Source organism: Pseudophryne corroboree (genome assembly GCF_028390025.1).
Source record: "Pseudophryne corroboree isolate aPseCor3 chromosome 3 unlocalized genomic scaffold, aPseCor3.hap2 SUPER_3_unloc_1, whole genome shotgun sequence".
Classification (NCBI taxonomy): domain Eukaryota; kingdom Metazoa; phylum Chordata; class Amphibia; order Anura; family Myobatrachidae; genus Pseudophryne; species Pseudophryne corroboree.
The window spans coordinates 744,369-769,955 of NW_026967493.1; the positions used below are offsets into that span (position 1 = coordinate 744,369).

Consider the following 25,587-nt stretch of genomic DNA (forward strand, 5'->3'; position numbering starts at 1 on the left):
GCGGTCTGTGGTAGACCGCTAGGTGAAGTGGGGCCAACCACAAGAGTGACACAAGTCTCTGATTACAAATTTTAAAGAAGAGGACCGATCTACACAGGATTGTTTGAGTATAATTTTTATTTACAGGTACCCCGTGGATTCTACTGGAGAAGAGGACTGACTGCTTTGTGTCAACATAGGTAAGAATGTATGAATGTAAGTGTGCATGTATGTGTAATAACATTTTACTATCACGGGGGGGTGTGTGTGTGTGTGTGTGTGTGTGTGTTGATTTTTAATTTGGGTATTTTTTTGTAGTAGAACTATAGGTACCAGCGGGCCCGTTTTCCAATCGCATGCTGGTACTTGTGGTTCTCCAAGTACCAGCTTGAACAAAGCCTTTTGTTTAAAAAAAAAAAAAAGAATAATCAGCCTCCCATCAGCCTCCCATCCGCCGCCCTTGGATGGGGGGGGGGACAGCCTCGGGCTTCACCCTTGGGTGCCTGGAGGGGGGGGGGGAACCCCTTGATTTAAGGGGTCCCTACTCCTCCAGGGTACCCTGACCAGGGGGTGACTAGTTGGTGATTTAATGCCAGGGCCGCAGGGACCAATATAAAAGTGTCCCTCGGCTGTGGCATTCTCTCTCTGACTAGTGGAGCCCGGTGCTGGTATTAAAAATACGGGGGACCCCTACGCTTTTTGTCCCCCGTATTTTTTGCATTAGGACCAGGCGCAGAGCCCGGTGCTGGTTGTTAAAATATGGGGGGACCCCTGTCAATTTTTTCCCCGTATCTTTTCAACCAGGACCGGCTCAGAGAGCCCGAGGCTGGTTATGCTTAGGAGGGGGGACCCCACGCAATTTTTTTTCCAGATTTTTAACTCTTTCACACCCCTTCCCACTGATAAACATGCACGGATCTCACGGATCCATGCATGCCTATCAGAACACGGTAAAAAAAAGCAGGTCTATTTGAAAACTGCTTTTTTTTTTTTTTTTTTTTTTTTTTTTTTTTACGATTTGTATTTTTTCACGGCAGTGTTTGGCTATTGCCGGCAGTGATTGTGAATTCGAATTTTTAGTAAATGACGGAGTTGTATAAAATAACAGGTGTATTTGACCGATGGTGTATTCATTCGGTTTTTTTTTTTTCTTTGACTTCCAAAAAAATACGAATGCCCTCATCACTGCCGAGATTTCAGTTTAGTAAATTTCCGAGATGACACTTGGATGAAAAAACACCAAATCGGTTAAACTCAGGAGCTTAGTAAATATACCCCAGTGTTTGCAGAGTAAAGGTCCATACACACTGGGCGATTATGCCCAGCGTGTATGGACAGCGATGATCATTGTCATCGCTGGGGGGGAAAGCCGCTCAGTGCATACACACTGAGCGGCTTTCCCCCTGCCCGGCGTTGTCAGTGGGGGGCAGAGGGCTTTCCATAACACAGCGCTATGCAAAGCCGTCCACAAAGCTGCTCATCTGTAGGTAATACCAGCAGATGAACGGCTTTCCCGGTGATGATGCGGGAGCGCGCAACACCGCTCATCGACTGGGCCGTACACACTGGGCGGCTTTGAGCTGAAAGCCGCTCAAAACACCAAGGGATTGGCCACCCTACTGCTGCATTCTGCAGGAGACTCATTGAAATAGCAGCAATCTCCCTCTCTCCTTCATTAGTCTTGCAATCTCCCTTATTTCAACTAGCCCACATTACACTGTTACATTGTAGCGTGGGGAGGTAGCACAAGGATATAGGGCATGATTCAGACCTTATCGAGGGGCCAGCATTCAGTTAAGCCGCTGCCCAGCTGGAGTGAAATCTTGCTTTGCGCATCAACGTGCTCGCAGTGCGAATGGATGTGTACGGCTAGAGCTTGCGAACAGAGCGCAAATAGAAGAAGTACTGTAGCAGGCTTTCAACGCAGCACGGCCTAGTGCATGCGTACTGTTCAAAAGTTTTTAAAGTCTTTTTCTTTTTTTTTTTTTTCCTTGTTAGAAATGGATCCCAATACTTCTACTCCTGGACCAAAACAAAAACGCAGGTCATACGAAGCTGGTTTCAAACTTAAGGTTGTGTCAAGAGCAGAAGAGCGTAATAACAGTATTGCAAGTAGGGAATTTTGTGTAGACGAAAAACAAGTGAGGGAGTGGCGGAAAATGAAAGCTGACTTGGAAAAGATTCCAAAGGCAAAAAAAGCTCGACGTGGTTTAACGACTTCATATGAAGCTCTAGAGACTGAATTGCATAAATGGGTTATGGAGTGTCGTCAAAAGGATTACTGCGTGACGCGTATGGGAATTCGCTTACATGCCCTTCAAATGGCTAAAGATTACAAATTAAAAGCACCAGGCATTGAAAATTTTGTGGCGTCAGCAGGATGGTGTACCCGCTTTATGAATAGGTTTGCCTTAAGTTTGCGGCAAAGAACAAAGATCTCACAGAAGTTCCCAAAAGACCTTGATGAGAAAGTGATGTGATTCCATTCATTCATCATAAAACAAAGAAGGATCCATAACTTTGACCTGGGAGATATTGGGAATATGGATGAAACATCTATGACCTTTGATCTTCCTAGCAACAGAACTGTGGCAAGTTTGGGAGAAAAAACTATTTTACTCAGAACCACAGGAAATTAAAAAAAAACATTTCACAGTCGTTCTGTCATGTTTGGCTAATGGAACTAAGCTGCGGCCTCTCATTATTTTTAAAAGAAAGACCTTGCCTAAAAAGGTCAAATTCCCACCACGAATTACAGTGCGTGCACATATTAAAGGCTGGATGGATGAAGACGGTACAAAAAAAATGGCTGGAAGAAATTTGGAACGGACGTCCAGGAACAGCCTTAGAGAAAAAAACATCATTGCTAGTTAGGGATATGTTCAGAGCCCACACATCTGATGACATAAAAAAATTGGCAAAGTCTTCTCAAGTTACTTTGGCCGTTATTCCAGGTGGGCTTACATCTGTATTGCAGCCCCTAGATGTGTGTTTAAACAAACCTTTCAAAGACCGTGTGCGAAAAATGTGGCATGAATGGATGTCATCTGGTCAAGCCCGATTGACAAAAGTTGGAAATCAGATGATGCCCGACATAGAATTGGTAGCAAAGTGGGTTCGTGATGCATGAGAAGAAATTCCAGAGACATGGTGCAACGTGCCTTCAAGAAATGTAGCATTAGTAGTGCTATGGATGGCAGTGAAGACGGCGCTTTTTATGAGAACGACGGCAGTGATGGTGATGACTGCGAACTCAGTGATGACGACAATGTCTATGCTGATAGCCTCACACCAGATAAAGTTGAAGCTCTGTTTGGACATACAGATGATGAGGAGGAATCCAGTTTTGAAAGATTTTAACTCTTGTGTTTTAGCTTGGTTGCTGATTGAGCTAATGTTTTTGTACTTTTAAAGTTACTGTTGATACCATATTGGTTTTGATGACTCTCTTCCACTTAAAGAGCTAGTTTACTGTTTTTCTTTGAAATAAATATTCAAAAACATTTATGATGCCTCAATTAATGTAATTTTATTAGTATCTATTTTTATTTTTGAAATTTACCAGTAGCTGCTGCATTTCCCACCTTAGGCTTATACTCGAGTCAATAAGTTTTTCCCAGTTTCTCTTACGTCCTAGAGGATGCTGGGGACTCTACCATGGGGTATAGACGGGCCCTGCAGGAGACATGGGCACTATAAAGAAACTTTAGAATGGGTGTGCACTGGCTCCTGCCTCTATGCCCCTCCTCCAGACCTCAGTTAGTTCCTGTGCCCAGAGGAGACTGGGTGCATTACAGCGAGCTCTCCTGAGTTTCTCCGAAAAAAGAATTTTGTTAGGTTTTTTATTTTCAGGGAGCACTGCTGGCAACAGGCTCCCTGCATCGTGGGACTGAGAAGAGAGAAGCAGACCTAATTAAGTGATAGCCCTGCTTCTTAGGCTACTGGACACCATTAGCTCCAGACGGAGTCGGAACGCAGGTCTCCCCTCGCCGTTCGTCCCAGAGCTGCGCCACCGTCCTCCTAACAGAGCCAGAAGAAAGAAGCCGGGTGAGTATGAGAAGAAAGAAGACTTCAAAGGCGGCAGAAGACTTCAGATCTTCTGTGAGGTAACCCGCAGCGGTAACGCGGCGCGCCATTGCTCCCACACACAACACACACTGCAGGCACGGATGGGTGCAGGGCGCATGGGGGGCGCCCTGGGCAGCAATATTACACCTCTAGCACTGGATAGTACATACCGGGGGGGGGGGGGGGGGGGGTTTGATCCCACAGCACTAACCAGCGCCATTTTCTCCACAGAGCACTGCAGAGAAGCTGGCTCCCCGGACTCTCCCCTGCCGAACACGGTGACACAGGGCAGAAAAGAGGGGGGGGGGGCATTTGTAAGGCGCAGTGAGTGTATTATATACAGATAATTATATATAAAAGCGATATTTATCTGGGAATTCTGTTTCCAGTGTGAGTTGGTGCTGGGTGTGTGCTGGCATACTCTCTCTCTGTCTCTCCAAAGGGCCTTATTGGGGAACTGTCGCCATATAAATATATCCCTGTGTGTGTGGGGGTGTCGGTACGAGTGTGTCGGCATGTCTGAAGCGGAAGGCTCCTCTGAGGAGGTGGAGCAGATGATTGTGGCGTCTCCGTCGGCAACGCCGACACCTGATTGGTTGGACATGTGGAATGTTTTAAATGCAAATGTGACTTTATTACATAAAAGGATGGACAAAGCAGAGTCCAGGGAAAAAGCAGGGAGTCAATTCAAGGGTCCCAAAAAGGTCCTCTATCCCAAATAGCAAACACTGATACCGACATGGATTCTGACTCCAGTGTCGATTACGATGATGCAAGGTTAAACCCAAGGGTGGCCAAAAGTATTCATTATATGATTATTGCAATAAAATTATGTTTTGCATATCACAGATGACCCCTCTGTCCCTGACACGAGGGTGCACATGTTTAAGGAAAAGAAACCTGAGGTAACCTTTCCCCCATCTCATGAGCTAAACGAGTTATTTGAAACGGCTTGGGAAACTCCAGATAAACTGCAGATTCCCAAGAGGATTCTTATGGGCGTATCCTTTTCCTGCACGGGACAGGGTACGGTGGGAATCCTCGCCCAGGGTGGACAAGGCTTTAACGCGCTTGTCCAAGAAGGTGGCGCTACCGTCTCCAGACACGGCAGCCCTCAAGGATCCTGCTGATCACAGACAGGAAACTACCTTAAAATGTATTTATACACATACGGGTGCTTTACTCAGGCCGCCAATAGCATCGGCATGGGTATGTAGCGCTGTAGCAGCTTGGGCAGATACCTGTTCAGCTGACATTGATACCCTGGATAGGGATACCATTTTATTGACCTTAGATCACATTAAAGACGCAGTCTTATATATGAGAGATGCTCAGAGAGACGTTGGGCTGCTAGGTTTGCGTGCCAACTCCATGGCGATTTCGACTAGGCGAGCCCTGTGCACCCGCCAATGAACTGGTGATGCCGACTCAGAGGCATATGGAAGTTTTATTTGGGGAAGGTCTCGCGGACCTGGTTTCCACAGCTACCGCGGGTAAATCTACTTTTTTGCCTTTTGTTCCCCCACAGCAAAAGAAAACTCCACAATATCAGATGCAGTCCTTTCGGTCGCATAAGTCCAGAAGAGGTCGGGGCTCATCCTTCCTCTCCAGAGGTAAGGGTAGAGGGAAAAGAACGCCTGCTACGGCTGTTTCCTAGGAGAAAAAGTCCTCCCCGGCTTCCACTAAATCCACCGCATGACGCTGGGGCTCCACTGAGGGAGTCCGCACCGGTGGGGGCACGTCTTTGACTCTTCAGCCAGGTCTGGGTTCTGTTAGACGTGGATCCTTGGGCGCTGGAAATTGTGTCCCAAGGCTACAAACTGGAATTCGAAGAGGTGCTTCCTCGCCTTTTTTTCAAGTCTGCCTTGCCAGCTGCTCCCCCAGAGAGGGAAATAGTGTTAGCTGCAATTCAAAAGCTGTGTCAACAGCAAGTGACTATCAAGGTTCACCTAGTCCAACAGGGAAAAGGGTACTATTCAACCCTGTTCGTGGTCCCGAAACTGGATGGCTCGGTTAGACCCATTATAAATCTAAAATCCCTAAACCTGTACTTGAAAAAGTTCAAATTCAAGATGGAATCGCTCCGGGCAGTGATCTCCAGCCTGGAAGGGGGGGATTTTATGGTGTCACTAGACATAAAGGATGCATACCTTCATGTCCCCATATATCCTCCTCATCAGGAGTACCTGATATTCGTTGTACAGGACTGTCATTACCAGTTTCAGACGTTGCCGTTTGGGCTTTCCACGGCACAGAGGATTTTCACCAAGGTGATGGCGGAGATGATGGTGCTCCTGCGCAGGCAGGGAGTCACAATTATCCCATACTTGGACGATCTCCTGATAAAAGCGAGATCGAGAGATCAATTGCTGAAAAGCGTGTCGCTCTCCCTGAGAGTGCTACAACAGCACGGTTGGATTCTAAATCTGCCAAAGTCTCAATTGATTCCAACGACTCGTCTATCATTCCTAGGCATGATTCTGGACACCGAACAGAAGAGGGTTTTTCTCCCAATGGAAAAAGCCCAGGACCTCCAGAACATGGTCAGAGACCTGCTAAAACCAAAAAGAGTGTCTGTTCATCAATGCACTCGAGTTCTGGGAAAAATGGTGGCAGCCCACGAGGCCATCCCCTTCGGAAGGTTCCATCCGAGGACATTTCAGTGGGATCTTCTGGACAAGTGGTCCGGGTACAATCTACAAATACAGCAGAAGATAAGCCTGTCCCCCAGAGCCAGGGTGTCTCTCATGTGGTTGCTGCAGAGTGCTCCCCTTCTAGAGGGTCGCAGGTTCGGCATTCAAGACTGGGTTCTGATAACCACGGACGTGAGCCTCCGAAGATGGGGAGCAGTCACACAAGGAAGGAATTTTCAGGGACTATGGTCAAGCTAGGAGGCTTGTCTACACATCAACGTACTGGAATTAAGGGCCATATACAATGGCCTACGACAAGCGGAGAATCTTCGCGATCTACCGGTTCTGATTCAATCAGACGTCACAGCCGTGGCTCATGTAAACCGCCAAGGCGGGACAAGGAGCAGAGTGGCAATGACGGAAGCCACCAGGATTCTTCGCTGGGTGGAAAATCACGTAAGCGCTCTGTCAGCAGTCTTTATTCCGGGAGTGGACAACTGGGAAGCAGACTTCCTCAGCAGACACGATCTCCATCCAGGAGAGTGGGGACTTCATCAAGAAGTTTTGCAGAGATAACAAGTCATTGGGGACTTTCTCAAGAAGACATGATGGCGTCACGCCTCAACAAGAAGCTTCGGAGGTAAGACTTACCGCGGTTACGTTTGACGGCATGGTGGTTGAACACCGAATCCTAGCTGGGAAAGATATTCCGGAAGAAGTCATCCCTACGCTGATAAAGGCTAGGAAGGAGGTGACGGCGAAACATTATCACTGTATCTGGAGGAGGTATGTATCTTGGTGTGAAGCCAAGAATGCTCCTACGGAAGATTTCCATCTGGGCCGTTTTCTCCACTTTCTACAGACAGGAGTGGATAAGGGCCTGAAGTTAGGCTCCATTAAGGTACAGATTTCGGCCCTATCTATTTTCTTTCAGAAGGAATTGGCTTCTCTCCCAGAAGTCCAAACTTTTGTAAAGGGAGTGCTGCACATCCAGCCTCCTTTTGTGCCCCCAGTGGCACCATGGGACCTTTTAACGTGGTGTTACAGTTCCTAAACTCTCACTGGTTTGAACCGCTTCAGACTGTTGAATTAAAATTTCTCACTTGGAAGGTGGTCATGTTGTTAGCCTTGGCAACTGCGAGGCGGGTGTCCGAATTGGCGGCCTTGTCTCACAAGAGCCCCTATTTGATTTTCCATATGGACAGAGCGGAGTTGAGGACTCGTCCTCAATTTTTGCCCAAGGTGGTTTCATCAATTCATATGAACGAGCCTATTGTGGTGCCTGTGGCTACGCTGGAGGACTCCAAGTCCCTGGATGTAGTCAGGGCCTTAAAAATCTATGTAGCCAGGACTCGGGTTAGGAAAACAGAGGCACTGTTTGTCATGTATGCAGCCAACAAACTTGGCGCTCCTGCTCAAAGCAGACTCTTGCTCGCTGGATCTGTAACACGATTCAGCAGGCGCATTCTACGGCTGGATTGCCGTTACCAAATTCGATAAAGGCCCATTCCTCTAGGAAGGTGGGCTCTTGTTGGGCGGCTGACCGAGGCGTCTTGGCTTTACAACTTTGCCGAGCAGCTACCTGGTCGGGTTCAAACACTTTTGCAAAGTTCTATAAGTTTGATACCCTGGCTGATGAGGACCTTGCGTTTGCTCAGTCGGTGCTGCAGAGTCGTCCGCACTCTCCTGCCCGGTCTGGAGCTTTGATGTAAACCCTATGGTCCTTACGGAGTCCCCAGCATCCTCTAGGACGTAAGAGAAAATAAGATTTTAAACCTACCTGTAAATCTTTCTCCTAGTCCGTAGAGGATGCTGGGCGCCTGATACTGTTTTGTTCATACTGTTAACTGGTTGTGTATATTCCAGGTTATACGGTATGATTGGTCTGGGCTGGTATGAATCTTGCCCTTGGATTAACAAAAATCCTTTCCTCGTACTGTCTGGGCACAGTTCTCTAACTGAGGTCTGGAGGAGGGGCATAGAGGGAGGAGCCCGTGCACACCTATTCTAAATTTTCTTTATAGTGCCCATGTCTCCTGCGGAGCCCGTCTATACCCCATGGTCCTTACGGAGTCCCCAGCATCCTCTACGGACTAGGAGAAAAAGATTTACCGGTAGGTTTAAAATCTTATTTCTCTATCGTCCTTGTGGATGCTGGGGTTCCTGAAAGGACCATGGGGAATAGCGGCTCCGCAGGAGACAGGGCACAAAAAGTAAAGCTTTCCGATCAGGTGGTGTGCACTGGCTCCTCCCCCTATGACCCTCCTCCAGACTCCAGTTAGATTTTTGTGCCCGGCCGAGAAGGGTGCAATCTAGGTGGCTCTCCTAAAGAGCTGCTTAGAGAAAGTTTAGCTTAGGTTTTTTATTTTACAGTGAGTCCTGCTGGCAACAGGATCACTGCAACGAGGGACTTAGGGGAGAAGGAGTGAACTCACCTGCGTGCAGGATGGATTGGCTTCTTGGCTACTGGACATCAGCTCCAGAGGGACGATCACAGGTACAGCCTGGATGGTCACCGGAGCCGCGCCGCCGGCCCCCTTGCAGATGCTGAAGTAAGAAGAGGTCCAGAATCGGCGGCTGAAGACTCCTGCAGTCTTCTAAAGGTAGCGCACAGCACTGCAGCTGTGCGCCATTTTCCTCTCAGCACACTTCACACGGCAGTCACTGAGGGTGCAGGGCGCTGGGAGGGGGGCGCCCTGGGAGGCAAATGAAAACCTTTTTTGGCGAAAAATACCTCACATATAGCCCCCAGAGGCTATATGGAGATATTTAACCCCTGCCAAGATTCACTAAATAGCGGGAGACGAGCCCGCCGAAAAAGGGGCGGGGCCTATCTCCTCAGCACACAGCGCCATTTTCTCTCACAGAAAGCCTGGAGAGAAGGCTCCCAGGCTCTCCCCTGCACTGCACTACAGAAACAGGGTTAAAACAGAGAGGGGGGGCACTGATTTTGGCGATATTGAGATATATATAAAGATGCTATAAGGGAAAACACTTATATAAGGTTGTCCCTATATAATTATAGCGTTTTGGTGTGTGCTGGCAAACTCTCCCTCTGTCTCCCCAAAGGGCTAGTGTGGGTCCTGTCCTCTGTCAGAGCATTCCCGGTGTGTGTGCTGTGTGTCGGTACGTGTGTGTCGACATGTATGAGGACGATGTTGGTGAGGAGGCGGAGAAATTGCCTGTAATGGTGATGTCACTCTCTAGGGAGTCGACACCGGAATGGATGGCTTATTTAGGGAATTACGTGAGAATGTCAACACGCTGCAAGGTCGGTTGACGACGTGAGACGGCCGACAAACTATTAGTACCGGTCCAGGCGTCTCATGAAACACCGTCAGGGGCGTTAAAAACGCCCATTTACCTCAGTCGGTCGACACAGACACGGACACTGAATCCAGTGTCGACGGTGAATAAACAAACGTATTTCTCATTAGGGCCACACGTTAAGGGCAATGAAGGAGGTGTTGCATATTTCTGATACTACAAGTACCACAAAAAAGGGTATTATGTGGGAGTGAAAAAACTACCTGTAGTTTTTCCTGAATCAGATAAAATAAAATGAAGTGTGTGATGATGCGTGGGGTTACCCCGATAGCAAATATTGGCGTTATACCCTTTCCCGCCAGAAATTAGGGCGCGTTGGGAAACACCCCTTAGGGTGATAAGGCGCTCACACGCTTATCAAGTGGCGTTACCGTCTCCAGATACGGCCGCCCTCAAGGAGCCAGCTGATAGGAAGCTGGAAAGATATCCTAAAAAGTATATACACACATACGGTGGTTATACTGCGACCAGCGATCGCCATCAGCCTGGAGATGCAGTGCTGGGTTGGCTTGGTCGGATTCCCTGACTGAAAATATTTTATTCATATAGAGCATTTAATAGGATGCATTCTATATATATGTACGTGAGATGCACAGAGGGATATTTGCTCTCTGGCATCAAGATAAGTACGTTGTCCATATCACCCAGAAGATGTCATGGACACGACAGTGGTCAGGTGATACAGATCCCATACGGCACATGGAAGTATTGCCGTATAAAGGGAAGGAGTTAGTTGGGGTCGGTCCATCGGACCTGGGGACCACGGCAACAGCTGGGAAATCCAACCTTTTTACCCCAAGTTACATCTCAGCTGAAAAAGACACCGTCTTTTCAGCCTCAATCCTTCCTTTCCCATGAGGGCATGCAGGCAAAAGGCCAGTCATATCTGCCCAGACATAGAGGTAAGGGAAGTAGACTGCAGCAGGCAGCCCCTTCCCAGGAAAAGAAGCCCTCCACCGCGTCTGCCAAGTCCTCAGCATGACGCTGGGGCCGTGCAAGCGGACTCAAGGTGGGGGGGTAGTCTCAAGAGTCTCAGCGCGCAGTGGGATCACTCGCAGGTTGACCCCTAGATAGTACAAGTATTATCCCAGGGGTACAGATTGGAGAGTCGAGACATCTTCTCCTCGCAGGTTTCTGAAGTCTGCTTTACCAACGGCTCCCTCCGACAGGGAGGCAGCATTGGAAACAATTCACAAGCTGTATATCCAGCAGGTGATAATCAAAGTACCCCTCCTACAACAAGGAAAAGGGTATTATTTTTCCACACTATATTGTGGTACTGAAGCCAGACGGCTTGGTGAGACATAGTCTAAACTGAAATCTTTGAACACTTACATAAAAGGTTCAAATCGAGATGGAGTCACTCAGAGCAGTGATAGCGAACCGGAAAAAAGGGGACTATATGGTGTCCCTGGACATCAAGGATTACCTCCATGTCCAAATTTGCCCTTCTCAACAGGGGTACCTCTGGTTCGTGGTACAGAACTGTCAATATCAGTTTCAGACGATGCCGTTTGAATTATCCACGGCACCCCGGGCCTTTTACCAAGGTAATGGCCGAAAAGATGTTTCTTCAAAGAAAAAAGGCATCTAAATTATCCCTTACTTGGACGATATCCTGAAAAGGGCAAGTTCCAGAGAACAGTTGGAGGTCGGAAGAGCACTATCTAAAGTAGTTCTACGACAGCACGACTGGATTCTAAATATTCCAAGAATCGCAGCTGTTTTCCGACAATACGTCTGCTGTTCCTAGGAATGATTCTGGGCATAGTCCAGAAAAAGGTGTTCCTCCGGGAGGAAAAAGCCAAGGAGTTATTCGACCTAGTCAGAAACCTCCTAAAACCAGGCCAAGTATCAGTGCATCAATGCACAGGAGTCCTGGGAAAAATGGTGGCTTCTTACGAAGCGATTCCATTCGGCAGATCTCAGGGGATTTGCTGGACGAATGGTCCGGATCGCATTTTCAGATGCATCAGCGGATAATCCTGTCTCCAAGGACAAGGGTGTCTCTTCTGTGGGGGCTGCAGAGTGCTCATCTTTTAGAGGGCAGCACACTCAGCATTCAGGACTGTGTTCTGGGGACCATGGATACCAGCCTGAGAGGCTGGGGAGTAGTCACACAGGGAAAAAATTTCCAAGGAAGTGTGGTCAAGTCTGGAGACTTCTCTCCACATGAATATACTGGAGCTAAGGGCAATTTACAATGCTCTGAGCCTAGGAAGACTCCTGCTTCAAAGTCAACCGGTGCTGATCCAGTAGGACATCATCATGGCGGTCGCCCACGTTATCAGACGGGGCGACACAAGAAGCAGGAGGGCAATGACAGCAAGGATTCTTCGCTGGGCGGAAAATCATGTGATAACACTGTCAGCAGTGTTCATTCCGGGAGTGGGCAACTGGGAAGATTTCCTCAGCATAAATGAATTCCACCCGGAAAAGTGGAAACTTAATCTGGAAGTTTCCACATGATTGTAAACCGTTGGGAAAGACCAAAGGTGGTTATGATGGCGTCCCACCTGAAGCGCCAGGTCAAGAGACACTCAGGCAATAGCTGGGACGCTCTGGTAACACAGTCGGTGTACCAGTCGGTGTATGTGTTCCATCCTCTGCTTTTCATACCCAATGTATTGAAAATGATAGGAAGGAGAGGAGTAAGAACTATACTCGTGGCTCCGGTTTGGCCAAGAAGGACTTGGTTCCCGGAACTTCAAGAGATACTAAGAAGGGTCTTGATTCGGCAAGAACCGTGTCTGTTCCGGGACTTACCGCAGCTGCGTTGACGCCAAGGCGGGTGAACGCCGGATCCTAAGGGAAAGAGGCATTCCGGAAGAGGTCATCCCTACCCTGGTCAGAGCCAGGAAGGAGGTGACCGCACAACATTATCACCACTTAGGTGAAAATATGTGCCAGGGTGTGAGTCCAGGAAGGCTCCACGGAAGAATTTCAACTAGGTTAATTTCTACATTTCCTGCAAACAGGAGTGTCTATGGGTCTCAAATTGGGTCCATTAAGGTTCAAATTTCGGCCTGTTGATTTTCTTCTAGAAAGAAATTGGCTTCAGTTCCTGAAGTCCAGAAGTTGTTAAGGGAGTACTGCATATACAGCCCCTTTGATGTCTCCAGTGGCACTGGGCGATCTCAACGTAGTTTTGGGATTCCTAAAAAATCACATTGGTTTAAACAACTCAAATCTGTGGATTTGATATATCTCACATGGAAAATGACCATGATGTTGGTCCTGGCCTCGGCCAGGCGAGTGTCAGAATTGGCGGCTTTATCTCACAAAGCCATATCTGATTGTCCATTCGGACAGAGCAAAGCTGCGGACTCGTCCCCAGTTTCTCCTTAAGGTGGTGTCAGCGTTTCACCTGAACCAGCTTATTGTGGTACCTGCGGCTACTAGGGACTTGGAGGACTCCAAGTTGCTGGATGTTATCAGGGCCCTGAAAATATAGTTTCCAGGTTGGCTGGAGTCAGGAAATCTGACTTGCTGTTTATCCTGTATGCACCCAACAATGCTGGGTGCTTCTGCTTCTAAGCAGTCGATTGCTCGTGGGATTGGTAGCACAATTCAACTTGCACATTCTGTGGCAGGCCTGCCACAGTCTAAATCTGTTAAGGCCCATTCCACAAGGAAGGTGGGCTCATCTTGGGCGGCTGCCCGAGGGGTCTCGGCATTACAACTTTGCCGAGCAGCTACGTGGTCGGGGGAGAACACGTTTGTAAAATTCTACAAATTTGATACCCTGGCAAAAGAGGACCTGGAGTTCTCTCATTCGGTGCTGCAGAGTCATCCGCACTCTCCCGCCCGTTTGGGAGCTTTGGTATAATCCCCATGGTCCTTTCAGGAACCCCAGCATCCACAAGGACGATAGAGAAAATAAGAATTTACTTACCGATAATTCTATTTCTCGGAGTCCGTAGTGGATGCTGGGCGCCCATCCCAAGTGCGGATTATCTGCAATACTTGTACATAGTTATTGCTAACTAAATCGGGTTATTGTTGTTGTGAGCCATCTTTTCAGAGGCTCCGCTGTTATCATACTGTTAACTGGGTTCAGATCACAGGTTGTACAGTGTGATTGGTGTGGCTGGTATGAGTCTTACCCGGGATTCAAAATTCCTCCCTTATTGTGTACGCTCGTCCGGGCACAGTACCTAACTGGAGTCTGGAGGAGGGTCATAGGGGGAGGAGCCAGTGCACACCACCTGATCGGAAAGCTTTACTTTTTGTGCCCTGTCTCCTGCGGAGCCGCTATTCCCCATGGTCCTTTCAGGAACCCCAGCATCCACTACGGACTCCGAGAAATAGAATTATCGGTAAGTAAATTCTTATTTTTTTTTGTGGTAAAATTAGGTGCCTCGGCTTATACTCGGGTTGACTTATACTCAAGTATATACGGTAATTATTTTGAAATTCATTTAAAGATGGTTTCGTTTTCTTCAGCTTCTGTGTCTCTTGTTTGATTTACTTTTCTTTTTTCTACTTCCACCTCTGGTATTCCTCTTTCTGATATTTGATTGATCTTCTTTTCTCTATGTCATGTGATTTGGTGGCTTCTTGGAGTTCTAGACTGGGTCAAAAAAATTAAGGTCATTCCTCATCTTCAGTTTCATAATCTTCCTGAGGATTTCTTTTTTGGGACTTTTTTTTTTCTTTGAGTATACTTTTCTCCCCCTCATTTCAATAGTATTCAGAAGTGTTTGATAACGTTTTTATTCTTCTTGCTGGGCATCGTGTGTTCCTCTCCTGGAGAATTTTGTTACCAGTTTTCATGGGTTTTAATGGTTAGATTTTTTTTTTTAATGTATTTTTTTGTTGTTTTTTTAACTGTACTGTTAATTTTTTCTGTTCCTGGATGTGTAATGAGTGGCTTACATCAAAGAGAATGTATGTTTTAGTTCTTTCATTGGAACTGTAGTTGTGTGTCTACATTGCTATGAAATATTCATATTGCATGTTGTGTTTTTCTAGTTTGATTTGTCATTTCTATTTCCATGTGATTATTTGGTTATCTAGAACTGTTATTTCCTGTTTCCTCCCTGTTACGGAGTAATCTTCTTTTACTCTTGGGTCTCTGTAGAGCTTCTTTTTCACTTATATCTCTCAAGAATTTTCTTTGTTACTGATTTACGATATCCTCTAGTTTTTTATATTTTGTCATTTCCATTAAATTTCTATAGTCCTCCATTTTTTGCAGTGTCTGTTTTTTATTTTTGGACTCTTAGAATCTGTATTTTTTTTTTCTGTTTTTTTTATTCTGGGAGGATAATTGTTTTAAATGAGTTTGATTAGTATTCGAACAACTGTCCATGTCATTCCATTTGAAAAAAAAATCTATGTTGATGTGATCAAAGGTAGGATTTTTTTTTTTTTCTTTGGACGAGTATACCCTTTGGAATCATATCTTCTTCTAAATATTTATTTAAAATGGTAATTCCCCACCATTGGCGGGATTCTTTTGTATCTAATTTTTCTCTTACGTCCTAGAGGATGCTGGGGTCCACATTAGTACCATGGGGTATAGACTGGTCCACTAGGAGCCATTGGCACTTTAAGAGTTTGAGAGTGTGGGCTGACTCCTTCCTCTATGCCCCTCCTACCAGACTCTGTTTAGAAAATGTGTCCAGAGGAGACGGTCACTGCTAGGGGAGCTCTACAGAGCTTCTTTAGTAAAAGTTTTATTTTAGAGTTTATTATTTTACAGGGAGGCTGCTGGCAACAGCCTCCCTGCTTTGTGGGACTAGGGTAGGGGGGAGTAGGGTCCATCCTGCGGGGTCTGAACCACTATCTCCATTGAAAGGACACTGAGCTTCTGAGGGGATCGAATGTTCCCCGCCACAGGGGATCGCTCACCCCGGCAGCATGCCGCCACCCCCTTACAGAGCCAGAAGATCAGTGGCGAGTCAGTCACCGGCCCCCCTAGCAAGCGGGGAGCTGGTATGAAAATGGCGGCAACAGGGTATGGAGCGTAGTACTAACTGCGCTCCGGGGCCCGGCGGTACATAGTGCGGCGCTGTGAGGGGTGCCCTGAGCCAGCGCCTACACCCTACACTGACCTCTTAAGCCTGTCAGGGTCCCGGGATCGCTGCCAGCATGAATCCTCAGGCCAGTATAATCTCATGAGGAGCGGGAAGACCGTGCCATTAAAGGGGCGGAGCTTCTCAGAGCAGACCCTGCAGCGTTCAGCGCCATTTTCCTGCTTGCAGAAATGCTATCAGTGAAGAGCAGTCCCTCCAGAGCAATTCCAGCTATCTGTTGCGGTACCAGGGGGTGGTAGAAGGGGAGGGGGGGGGGGAGGCTGTGTAAAGACTGTATCCTTTTAAGGTGCACAGTCAGTGCTGGTTGGGGTCTCCCTATACCTTGAAAGCGCTGTGTGTGGGTTGGCTCCAATCTCTGTGTCTCTCTTGCCATTCTTGGGGGTGAAACTCTGCCTGTGTGTGTGTGGAGTGTTTGGGGTCTCCATTTAACTGTCCAGGGACTCTGTCATATGCTGCAGAGGATACGTCCTCTCAGGATGATCTCATTCCATGTAATCAGGATTGCACTGTTTTAGCGCAGATGCCAGCAAGGGAGCCTGAATAGTTATGCTCTATCAAATCTATGATTTCTCAGATTTCTGCTAGGATTGCACAGACTGAATCTGCAACTCAGGTTTTACAGAACTCTATGGCATTTTGGTCCGTTTCTGTTACCTCAGGACCCCCCTCTGTAGGTTCCCACAAACGTGCTTTTGCCCAGATTATGCAAGATAACACAGATACCGACTCTGACACTGCAGACGGTGATGGGGATGTGCTCAGTGGGGCCGCATCTCTTGCTAAGGGGTGCAGTTGATGATAGAGGCTATTAGGGATGTGTTGAATATTGCTGATACAACACCTGAGCAGGTTGAGGAGGCTTACTTTACTGACAATAAGAAGGCCTCGCTAACCTTCCCTGCGTCCAAGTAATTAAATGGGTTCTGGTTTTCTTTCCCCTTCCCCGAGGATAGAAAGAAATGGGAAAACCCACCCATAGTGGGCACGTCTGTATCCAGACTCTCTTAAAACGTGGTTTTACCGGCTCCAGGATCTACCGCCTTAAAGGAGCCGGCTGATCGCAAAATTTATACTACGCTCAAATCCATATACACGGCTTCAGGGGAGATACTACGTCCTACTATTGCCTGTGCATGGATTTCCAAAGCTATAGTAAAGTGGTCAGGCACGTTACTTGAGGATTTGGATACAATGGATAAAAGTGATGTTGAATTGTTTTTACGTAACATTCAGGATTCTGCAGGATTTGTGGTGGAATCCATGAAAGGAATATCTTCCATGTCTGTCTCAGCACGTCGAGGACTTTGGCTGCGCCAGTGGTCTGCCAACGTGGAATCCAGGAGAGGTGTGGAGACCCTACCATACACAGGTCAGGCTGTCTTTGGGGAAGCGTTGGATGCGTGGATCTCCACGGCCACATCGGGTAAATCACCTTTTCTTCCCTCAGCTGGACCTGCTACGAAGAACACTTTTCTTCAGCTGCATCGCAGTCCTTTCGGGTTACTAAAGCAAGAAAGGCCAAACCGTCCAACACATTCTTTAGAGGTGGTCGACCAAAATCCAAGAAACCTGCTGCTGCGGGTTCCCAGGACAGAAAGCCACTTCAGGTACACCAAAGTCCTCAGCATGACGGTGGACCGCGCGGCCTGGAGGTAGGGCCGATGGGAGAGAGACTCAGACATTTCAGTCACGTCTGGGTGTCGTCAGGCCTGGATCCCTGGGTAAAAGATATTGTGTCCCAAGGGTACCGGCTGGAATTTCAAGATCTCCCTCCTCACTGGTTCTTCAAATCAGGCTTGCCAGCTTTGCCGGCAGACAGGGCTATCCTACAGGGAGCCATCCAGAAGTTGATGGAGGCACGGGTCATTGTACCAGTTCCTCCCCAGTTGCAAAACAAGGGTTACTATTCTAACCTTTTCGTGGTACCGAAGCCGGATGGTTCGGTCAGGCCCATTCTGAACTTAAAATCACTAAACCCCTTTCTGAGGAAGTTCAAGTTCAAAATGGAGTCTTAAAGGGCAGTGATATCAGGTCTGGAGGAGGGGGAATTCCTGGTATCCCTGGATATCAAAGATGCAAACCTCCACATTCCGATTTGTCTGCCACATCAAGCTTATCTCCGATTCATACTGTTGGACTGTAATTTTCAGTTCCAGGCCCTGCCATTTGACCTCTCCACAGCACCGAGGGTATTCACCAAGGTGATGGCGGAAATGATGGTTCTCCGCAGACAGGGGGTGGACATAATTCCATATCTGGACGATCTGCTGATAAAGTCATCGTCCAAGGAGAAGCTGTTACGGTCCATAGCTCTCACGACACAGCTTCTCAGGGAACATGGTTTGATCCTGAATCTTCCAAAATCAAATTTGGAATTAACCAGGAGGTTGTCCTTTCTGGGAATGATCCTCGACACAGAAGTGCAGAGGCTGTTTCTTCCAGAGGAAAAAGCGTTGGTAATACAATGGTGTGGGATGTCCTGAAGCCAGCCCGGGTGTCTGTTCATCAGTGCATTCGCCTTCTGGGGAAGATGGTGGCCTCTTACGAGGCTCTGCAGTACGGGAGGTTTCATGCTCGGTCCTTCCAACTGGATCTCCTGGACAAGTGGTCGGGATACCATCTACACATGCACCAGAGAATACGTCTGTCGCCAAAGGCCGGGATTCCACTCCTCTGGTGGCTGCAATTACCTCACCTTCCAGAGGGCCGCAGGTTCGGGATTCAGGACTGGATCCTTCTAACGATGGATGCAAGTCTTCGGGGCTGGGGCGCAGTCACTCAAGGGGAAACCTTCCAAGGAAGGTGATAAAGTCTGGAAGCCGGCCTGCCAATAAACATTCTGGAACTAAGAGCTGTCTAAAACGGTCTTCTCCAAGTGGCCCATATTCTGAGTAATCGGGCCATTCAAGTACAGTCCGACGATGTATCGACAGTGGCTTATATAAACCGACAGGGCGGAATGAAAAGCAGAGCTGCAATGTCAGAGGTAACAAGAATCATCCTCTGGGCGGAAAAACACGCGTTGGCGCTGTCAGCAATCTTCATTCCGGGAGTAGACAACTGGGAAGCGGACACCCTCAGCAGACACGATCTTCATCCCGGGGAGTGAGATCTCCATCCGGAGGTGTTCAGGGGTGTAACAGATCTTTGGGGCGTACCCCAGATCGACATGATGGCCTCTCATCTCAACAAGAAGCTTCAGCGGTATTGTTCCAGGTCGAGGGACCCGCAAGCAGTGGCAGTGGACGCCCTAGTGGCTCTGTGGGTGTTCCAGTCGGTGTACGTGTTTCCTCCACTTGCAATCATTCCAAGAGTTCTAACTCATAAGGAGAACAAGAGTTCAGGCAATCCTCATTGCTCCGTACTGGCCAAGAAGTGCTTGGTACGCGGATCTTGTGGAACTACTGCTAGAATAGCAGAGTCCTCTTCAGGAGGATCTGCTGCAGCAGGGGCCGTTCACCTATGAAGACTTACCACGGCTGCGTTTGACAGCATGGAGGTTGAACGCCAGGTACTAGCTCGTAAGGGCATTCCGGACAAGGTTATTCCTACCCTGATACAGGCTAGGAAAGAAGTAAAGTCTAAACATTACCATCGTCTTTGGAAAAAATATGTATCTTGGTGTGAGTCCAAGAAGTTTCCTACGGTGGAGTTTCAACTGGGACTGTTTCTCCTCTTCCTGCAAGCAGGTGTGGATATGGGCCTGAGGTTAGGATCCATAAAGGTCCAGATTTCTGCATGTCCTAAGGTGGTGAGTTTACTCCTTTCCTCTCTTCTTCATTTCAGATTTTCTTCCTTGGATCAGGGAGCATTGTAGACATGGAACTCTGGGGCATCCACCCAGGTGTTTCTTTTCATGCTCCTTCAGAGAGATGTCACTAGAGGTCAAGCCCTTTTGTGCAGGTTGTTGCATAAGGTTTCTATGTTCTGTTATTTCCACTATAAAGCTGGTTATTTTTCTGGGAGAGTTACCGCATCCTCATTCATGTGGTCCTTATCCATAGGTGGCCAGCCTTTTACTAAGAGCTCAGCCACTGTTCCTGACTCATGTGAAGGCTCTGTTATCTTCCCATCAGAATTTCCACCATTGATGAGAATGGTATGCTGATTTTACTGGTCGCAGATGCAGGATTGAGGTGTAGACACAATGTCTGTCGATTGGTGAATGAGCCTTAGATAAAGTTTAATTGCCTATACACATCTGTGTGTTTGGAGCCGTGCTCTGCTATGAGTTCTGTCCCACCAATTAGGAAGTCCTCTTCGTTTTCTTGTCTGATGTACTGCTTTTCATGGACCACATGTTATCCTGGAGCACTTTGGGTTATCACAGGCAGTCTAATTGTTCCATTGGAGTGAACAGTATGAGGCATTTCCTGCCATTTTTATACCGGGGTAGACATCGGGAATGTCAATTTCTGTGCTTAAATGCCATGCCTCTTAAATGCCATGCCTCTTAAATGCCATGCCTCTTAAATGCCATGCCTCTTAAATGCCATTCCTCTTAAATGCCATTCTTCTTAAATGCCATTCTTCCTACCACTAGTCTTATCTACCGGATGTCTTCATCCAGCCAAATAGTGTCCACTGAAGTTTTTCAGAATGACCTCTCATTAAAACACATGTTGGTTCTGTATGATGCAGCCCCAAGAATCCACAAGTATTCCTGGTGGATGCCATAGAAGTTCCATCATAGTACCAACTATTTTTCTCTTTTCCCTTCAATTTCCTAGGTTCCTCGTGGGCAAGACGGTCTCTGTAACAATCGGCAGCTATGTCGTAAATTAAATACTTTATTGGCACGGCTGACTTTTTTTTTCCCATGATCTCTGATCAAGCAGGTCCCAGCTAACTTGGTTAGTGTGAAAAGAAACCGTGTGACAGATTGGGTCTCCCCCACATTCAGAGGAACTGGTTAACATGCTGTAGCTCAGGGAGGAACCACACCCTTTCCTCAATTAAGACCAGTTAAGGTATAAAAACCTGGTTAGTTGAGTTAGGGTAATATGAGGGAGAGGTTGCACCTTTGGCAGCCCTCTCTATGGTGGGTCTTGACTTTGCTGTGAATACTCTGTTTGTTTGAACTGCTGTCTCATGTAAGCTGAACTATTGGATCTAAACTGTTGTTGGCACCCTGTGTATAAGAAGCCATTACACTGGCTCTGCCTTTCAACCTCCTGGAATAAAAGCTTACTTGTTTGAAACACCTCAGTCTCCCATTGTTCGTATGGAACTTACCTCTACAAACAGGTTCACAGTTCATTTTTTTATTGGACACATCTTTTGTTTAACTTGAGTGTCTGGACTTTGGCCTGCTATTGGCTGTCATTCCACAGGCTCCAATTTATCTTTGCAGGGTTCTCCACTTGTGACTGCCATGTTCTGCTGGTTGTTCTATTTTGGCTCTATTTTAGTCAAACAGGCCTTAGTTGGATGTAATGGCAAGTTGCAGGGGGTTTGGCCCATTACTTGCACTATTTTTAGTGCACATGGGTGTCTTTTGTACTGTTTTGGGTTTTTTTTTACGTTAATTTGGACTTGCCACTCTCTATGAAGATGGAGCCAGGTATGACAAATAGTAGGGCTTGCAGACGTGACCAAATCATGTTGCTGAGAACTGTGTACAAAATGGCTACCAAAACATCTTATCTGTCTGGAGGGACCCAACTAGCTGGTATTGGAGCCCCGCAAGTCTGCTTGTATTTTGATACTGCAAGCCTCACAAATTCAGTAATTATTAAAGTACTTGGGTCCATTTTATATTCACCCTTACATGTTATTACTGTTTCCACACAACTCTGAATAGCATACAAAAATGCACTTTCATCTCAACTCTAAGGCCCACATGCTTGATATTGCAAGCATCACTAATTATTACTATAAACATGTTAACCTGCACATCTTAAAATGCTACTAAATAAGTTATTAAATTATATCTTGGAATGTGTTTACCAATTCAATGGTGATTTGATCTTTATTCATTATCTTTATTGGACAAAGTAAAATTGTTATGGGTATATATTCATATTTACATTTTTATTTTATTCCCGGCAGATGGAGGTTACAGCAGGAAAACATTGGAAGAATATCTCATTTTACCACCAAACTATAAAATAGAAGATAACATCAAACTGGAATCTCCAGGAGAAAACTCAGTTTTCCCAATTACACATCCCGCACCTCACAGTGCAGATCTGTCATCTGATCACCATAACCAGGAGCAATATTATGATAACTTACATACTGTTGCACATAGCTCAGCTTTTAGAGAAGCCACCATCTCTCCCTGTCCTATAGATGGCAGATGTATACAGGACACAAAGATTATTACTCATCAGCCAGCTAAGGCTGATGTGAAGCTATTTCCATGTTCGGAGTGTGGGAAATGTTTTACATATAAATCAAAACTTGTTACACATCAGAGAAGTCACACAGGTGAGAAGCCATTTTCATGCTCTGAGTGTGGGAAATGCTTTACAGAGAAATCACAACTTGGTATACATCAGAGAAGTCACACAGGTGAAAAGTCATTTACATGTGCTGAATGTGGGAAATGTTTTACATTTAAATCACAACTTGCTAAACACCAAAAAAGGCACACTGGTGAGATGCCATTTCCATGTGCTGAGTGTGGTAAATGTTTTCTACATCCATCAGATCTTGTTACACATCAGAGAATTCACACTGGTGAGAAGCCATATCCATGCTCTGACTGTGGGAAATGTTTTACACAGAAAGCACATCTTGTCATACATCAAAGAACTCACACAGGTGATAAGCCATTTTCATGTGCTGATTGTGGTAAATGTTTTACACACAAATCACCTCTTGTTACACATCAGAGAACTCACACCGGTGTACAGCCGTTTTCATGTGCGGAGTGTGGGAAATCTTTTACATATAAATTACAACTTGTTAAACATCAGAAAGCTCACACAGTGGAGAACCCATTTTCATGTGCTGAGTGTGAGAAACATTTCACACACAAATCACTTCTTATTGGACATCAGAGAACTCACACAGGTGAGAAGCCATTTCAATGCTCTGAGTGTGGAAAAAGTTTTACACAGAAATCATATCTTGTCATACACCGGAGAAGTCACACAGGTGAGAAGCCATTTTCATGTGCTGCGTGTGGAAAACCTTTTTCACATAAATCACCTCTTATTAGACATGAGAGAACTCACACAGGTGAGACACCATTTCAGTGCTCTGAGTGTGGGAAAAGTTTTACGCAGAAATCGTATCTGGTCATACATCAGAGAAATCACACAGGTGCGAAGCCATATTCATGTGCTGAGTGTGGGAAATCTTTTACATGTAAATCAAGACTTGTTACGCATCAGAGAATCCACACAGGTGAGAAACCATATCCATGCTCTGAGTGTGGGAAATGTTTTATAGAGAAATCACAACTTAGTAAACATCAGAGAAGTCACACAGGTGAGAAACTATATCCATGTTCTGAGTGTGGGAAATGTTTTATAGAGAAATCAGAACTTGGTAAACATCTCAGAATTCACACAGGTGAAAAGCCATATCCATGCTCTGAGTGTGGGAAATGTTTTACACGTAAATCACATCTTGTTAAACATCAAAGAAGTCACACAGGCGAGAAGCCATTTCCATGTGCTGAGTGTGGGAAATGTTTTCCACAGCAATCAGATCTGGCTATACATCAGAGAATTCACACAGGTGTTAAGCCATACCCATGCTCTGAGTGTGGGAAATGTTTTACACAGAAAGCACATCTTGTCAAACATCAGAGAACTCACACAGATGATAAGCCATTTTCATGTACTGAGTGTGGGAAATGTTTTACACATAAGTCACAGCTTATTAGACATACAAGAACTCACCCAGGTGTGAAGCCTATATCTTGTTAGACATAAGACGGTAATTAGATGTGCAAAGGCACAAGCTGAGGAGAATATGGCCCAGTTATTGAGTAAAGCAGGCATAACTTTTTTTTTTAGGTATGTAAGGGAAAGGATAAAAACAAAAGGCGGAATAATAAGACTGAAGACAGAATGGGAGTCTGGTTGAGAGAGACGATGTAAAAGCAGATCATCTTAGTAATTATTTTTGCTCAGTATTCCCTACTGAGAGTGGAATGGGCCACGGTTAACTGGTAGGGATATTCAGAAAAATGAAACAAATACATTTACAGAGGAGAAGGTCCTAACAACTCTCAAAGCTGAAAGTGGATAACTCAAAGGGGCCAGATGGGATACATCCAGGGATACTAAAAGAGCTTAAAGGGGTGCTGGTAGCACCATTAACAGAAATATTCAACCAGTCACAAGCTACAGAGGACTAGAAAAGAGCAAATGTAGTCCCACTGCGCAAAAGTGGAAGTAAGGAAGAGGCAAGCAACTACCGCCTAGTGAGCCTTACATCAGTAGTAGGGAAATAGAAACACTCTTAAAATAAAAAGTTGGAGATTATTTCAAATCTAGCAATTTATAGGATCCCAAACAGCATGGATTCAATGGGGGGAGATCATGTCAAACAAACCTTATTGACTTTTTTGAATGTGTGTCTAAATAGATAACGGTGGAGCCATATATATATATATATATATATATATATATATATATATATATATATATATATATATATATATATATATATATATATATATATCTCTTATCTAGACTTTAGTAAGGCTTTTGACACTGTCCCACATTGCAGACTGCTAAATAAACTCGAAAGCATGGGAGTGGATACTAAGATGGTTGAATGGATAAGATGTTGGTTGTAGGTTCGAAAACAGAGGGGGTAACTCAGATGTAATCGCTGCTATGTGTTTTCGCACAGCCGCCGATCAGGTCCAAACTGCGCATGCATATGCACCACAATGCGCAGGCGCATCAAACCGCTACAACGGGCATCACCGGTCAGCGACGGGATTGTGCAAAGGATCCATTCGCACAGGCGTACTCAAGGTGATTGACAGAGACTGCACAAACTGATTTTTAGCAGCTCTGCTACCACATAGGAACATACACTTGCACAGCGAATATACACTCCCCCTGTAGGTGGCGACTATCTGATCGCAGGAGATCAAGAAACACAGCCAAGTGTTCAGATCTGAATTACCCCAGAGAGTTGTAGTAAATGGAGTGCATTCACAGGAGGGAAATCTTACCAGTGGAGTACCCCAGGGATCCGTACTTGGACCAGTGATTTTTTTTTAAATATATATCTTTATTAGTGGCTTAACAAATGGCATTAAAGGGAAATGATGCCTTTTTGCAGATGACACAAAGGTATGCAACAGGGTAGACACACCAGGAGGGTGTCACAGTCCTGACTAAAATCGTATCATTTGGTGATTTACCGCTACCATCTGTCCTGTATCCTGTGTGTTTTCTGCTGGCTGGGATAAACAGCTCACCAGACCCATGAGTTCCCGAGTGCCAAGTTCTCCATCGGGAAAGTGAGTTGCTAACGAGCTGAACTTTTGTTAACCTGTGTGAATGCTAAATTCAGCAAGTCTCTTCATGCTGTCTATGCTTCCGTGCCAGCATCCACAAGTC

At 46.2% G+C, this 25,587-nt stretch overlaps 1 protein-coding gene across 2 annotated transcripts in view; it reads left to right on the forward strand.

The window, feature by feature from the left end:
• LOC134983087 (oocyte zinc finger protein XlCOF6-like) overlaps nucleotides 1-24,627 on the forward strand; it is a 56,947-nt gene extending 32,320 nt beyond the window's left edge. For both annotated transcript variants that reach the window (XM_063948781.1, XM_063948782.1), the window contains one exon: nucleotides 22,100-24,627. In XM_063948781.1, the coding sequence (XP_063804851.1) occupies nucleotides 22,100-23,931 (1,832 nt within the window). In that variant the 3' untranslated portion in view covers nucleotides 23,932-24,627. The remainder of the gene's footprint in view (nucleotides 1-22,099) is intronic.
• Nucleotides 24,628-25,587: the final 960 nt, after the last annotated feature.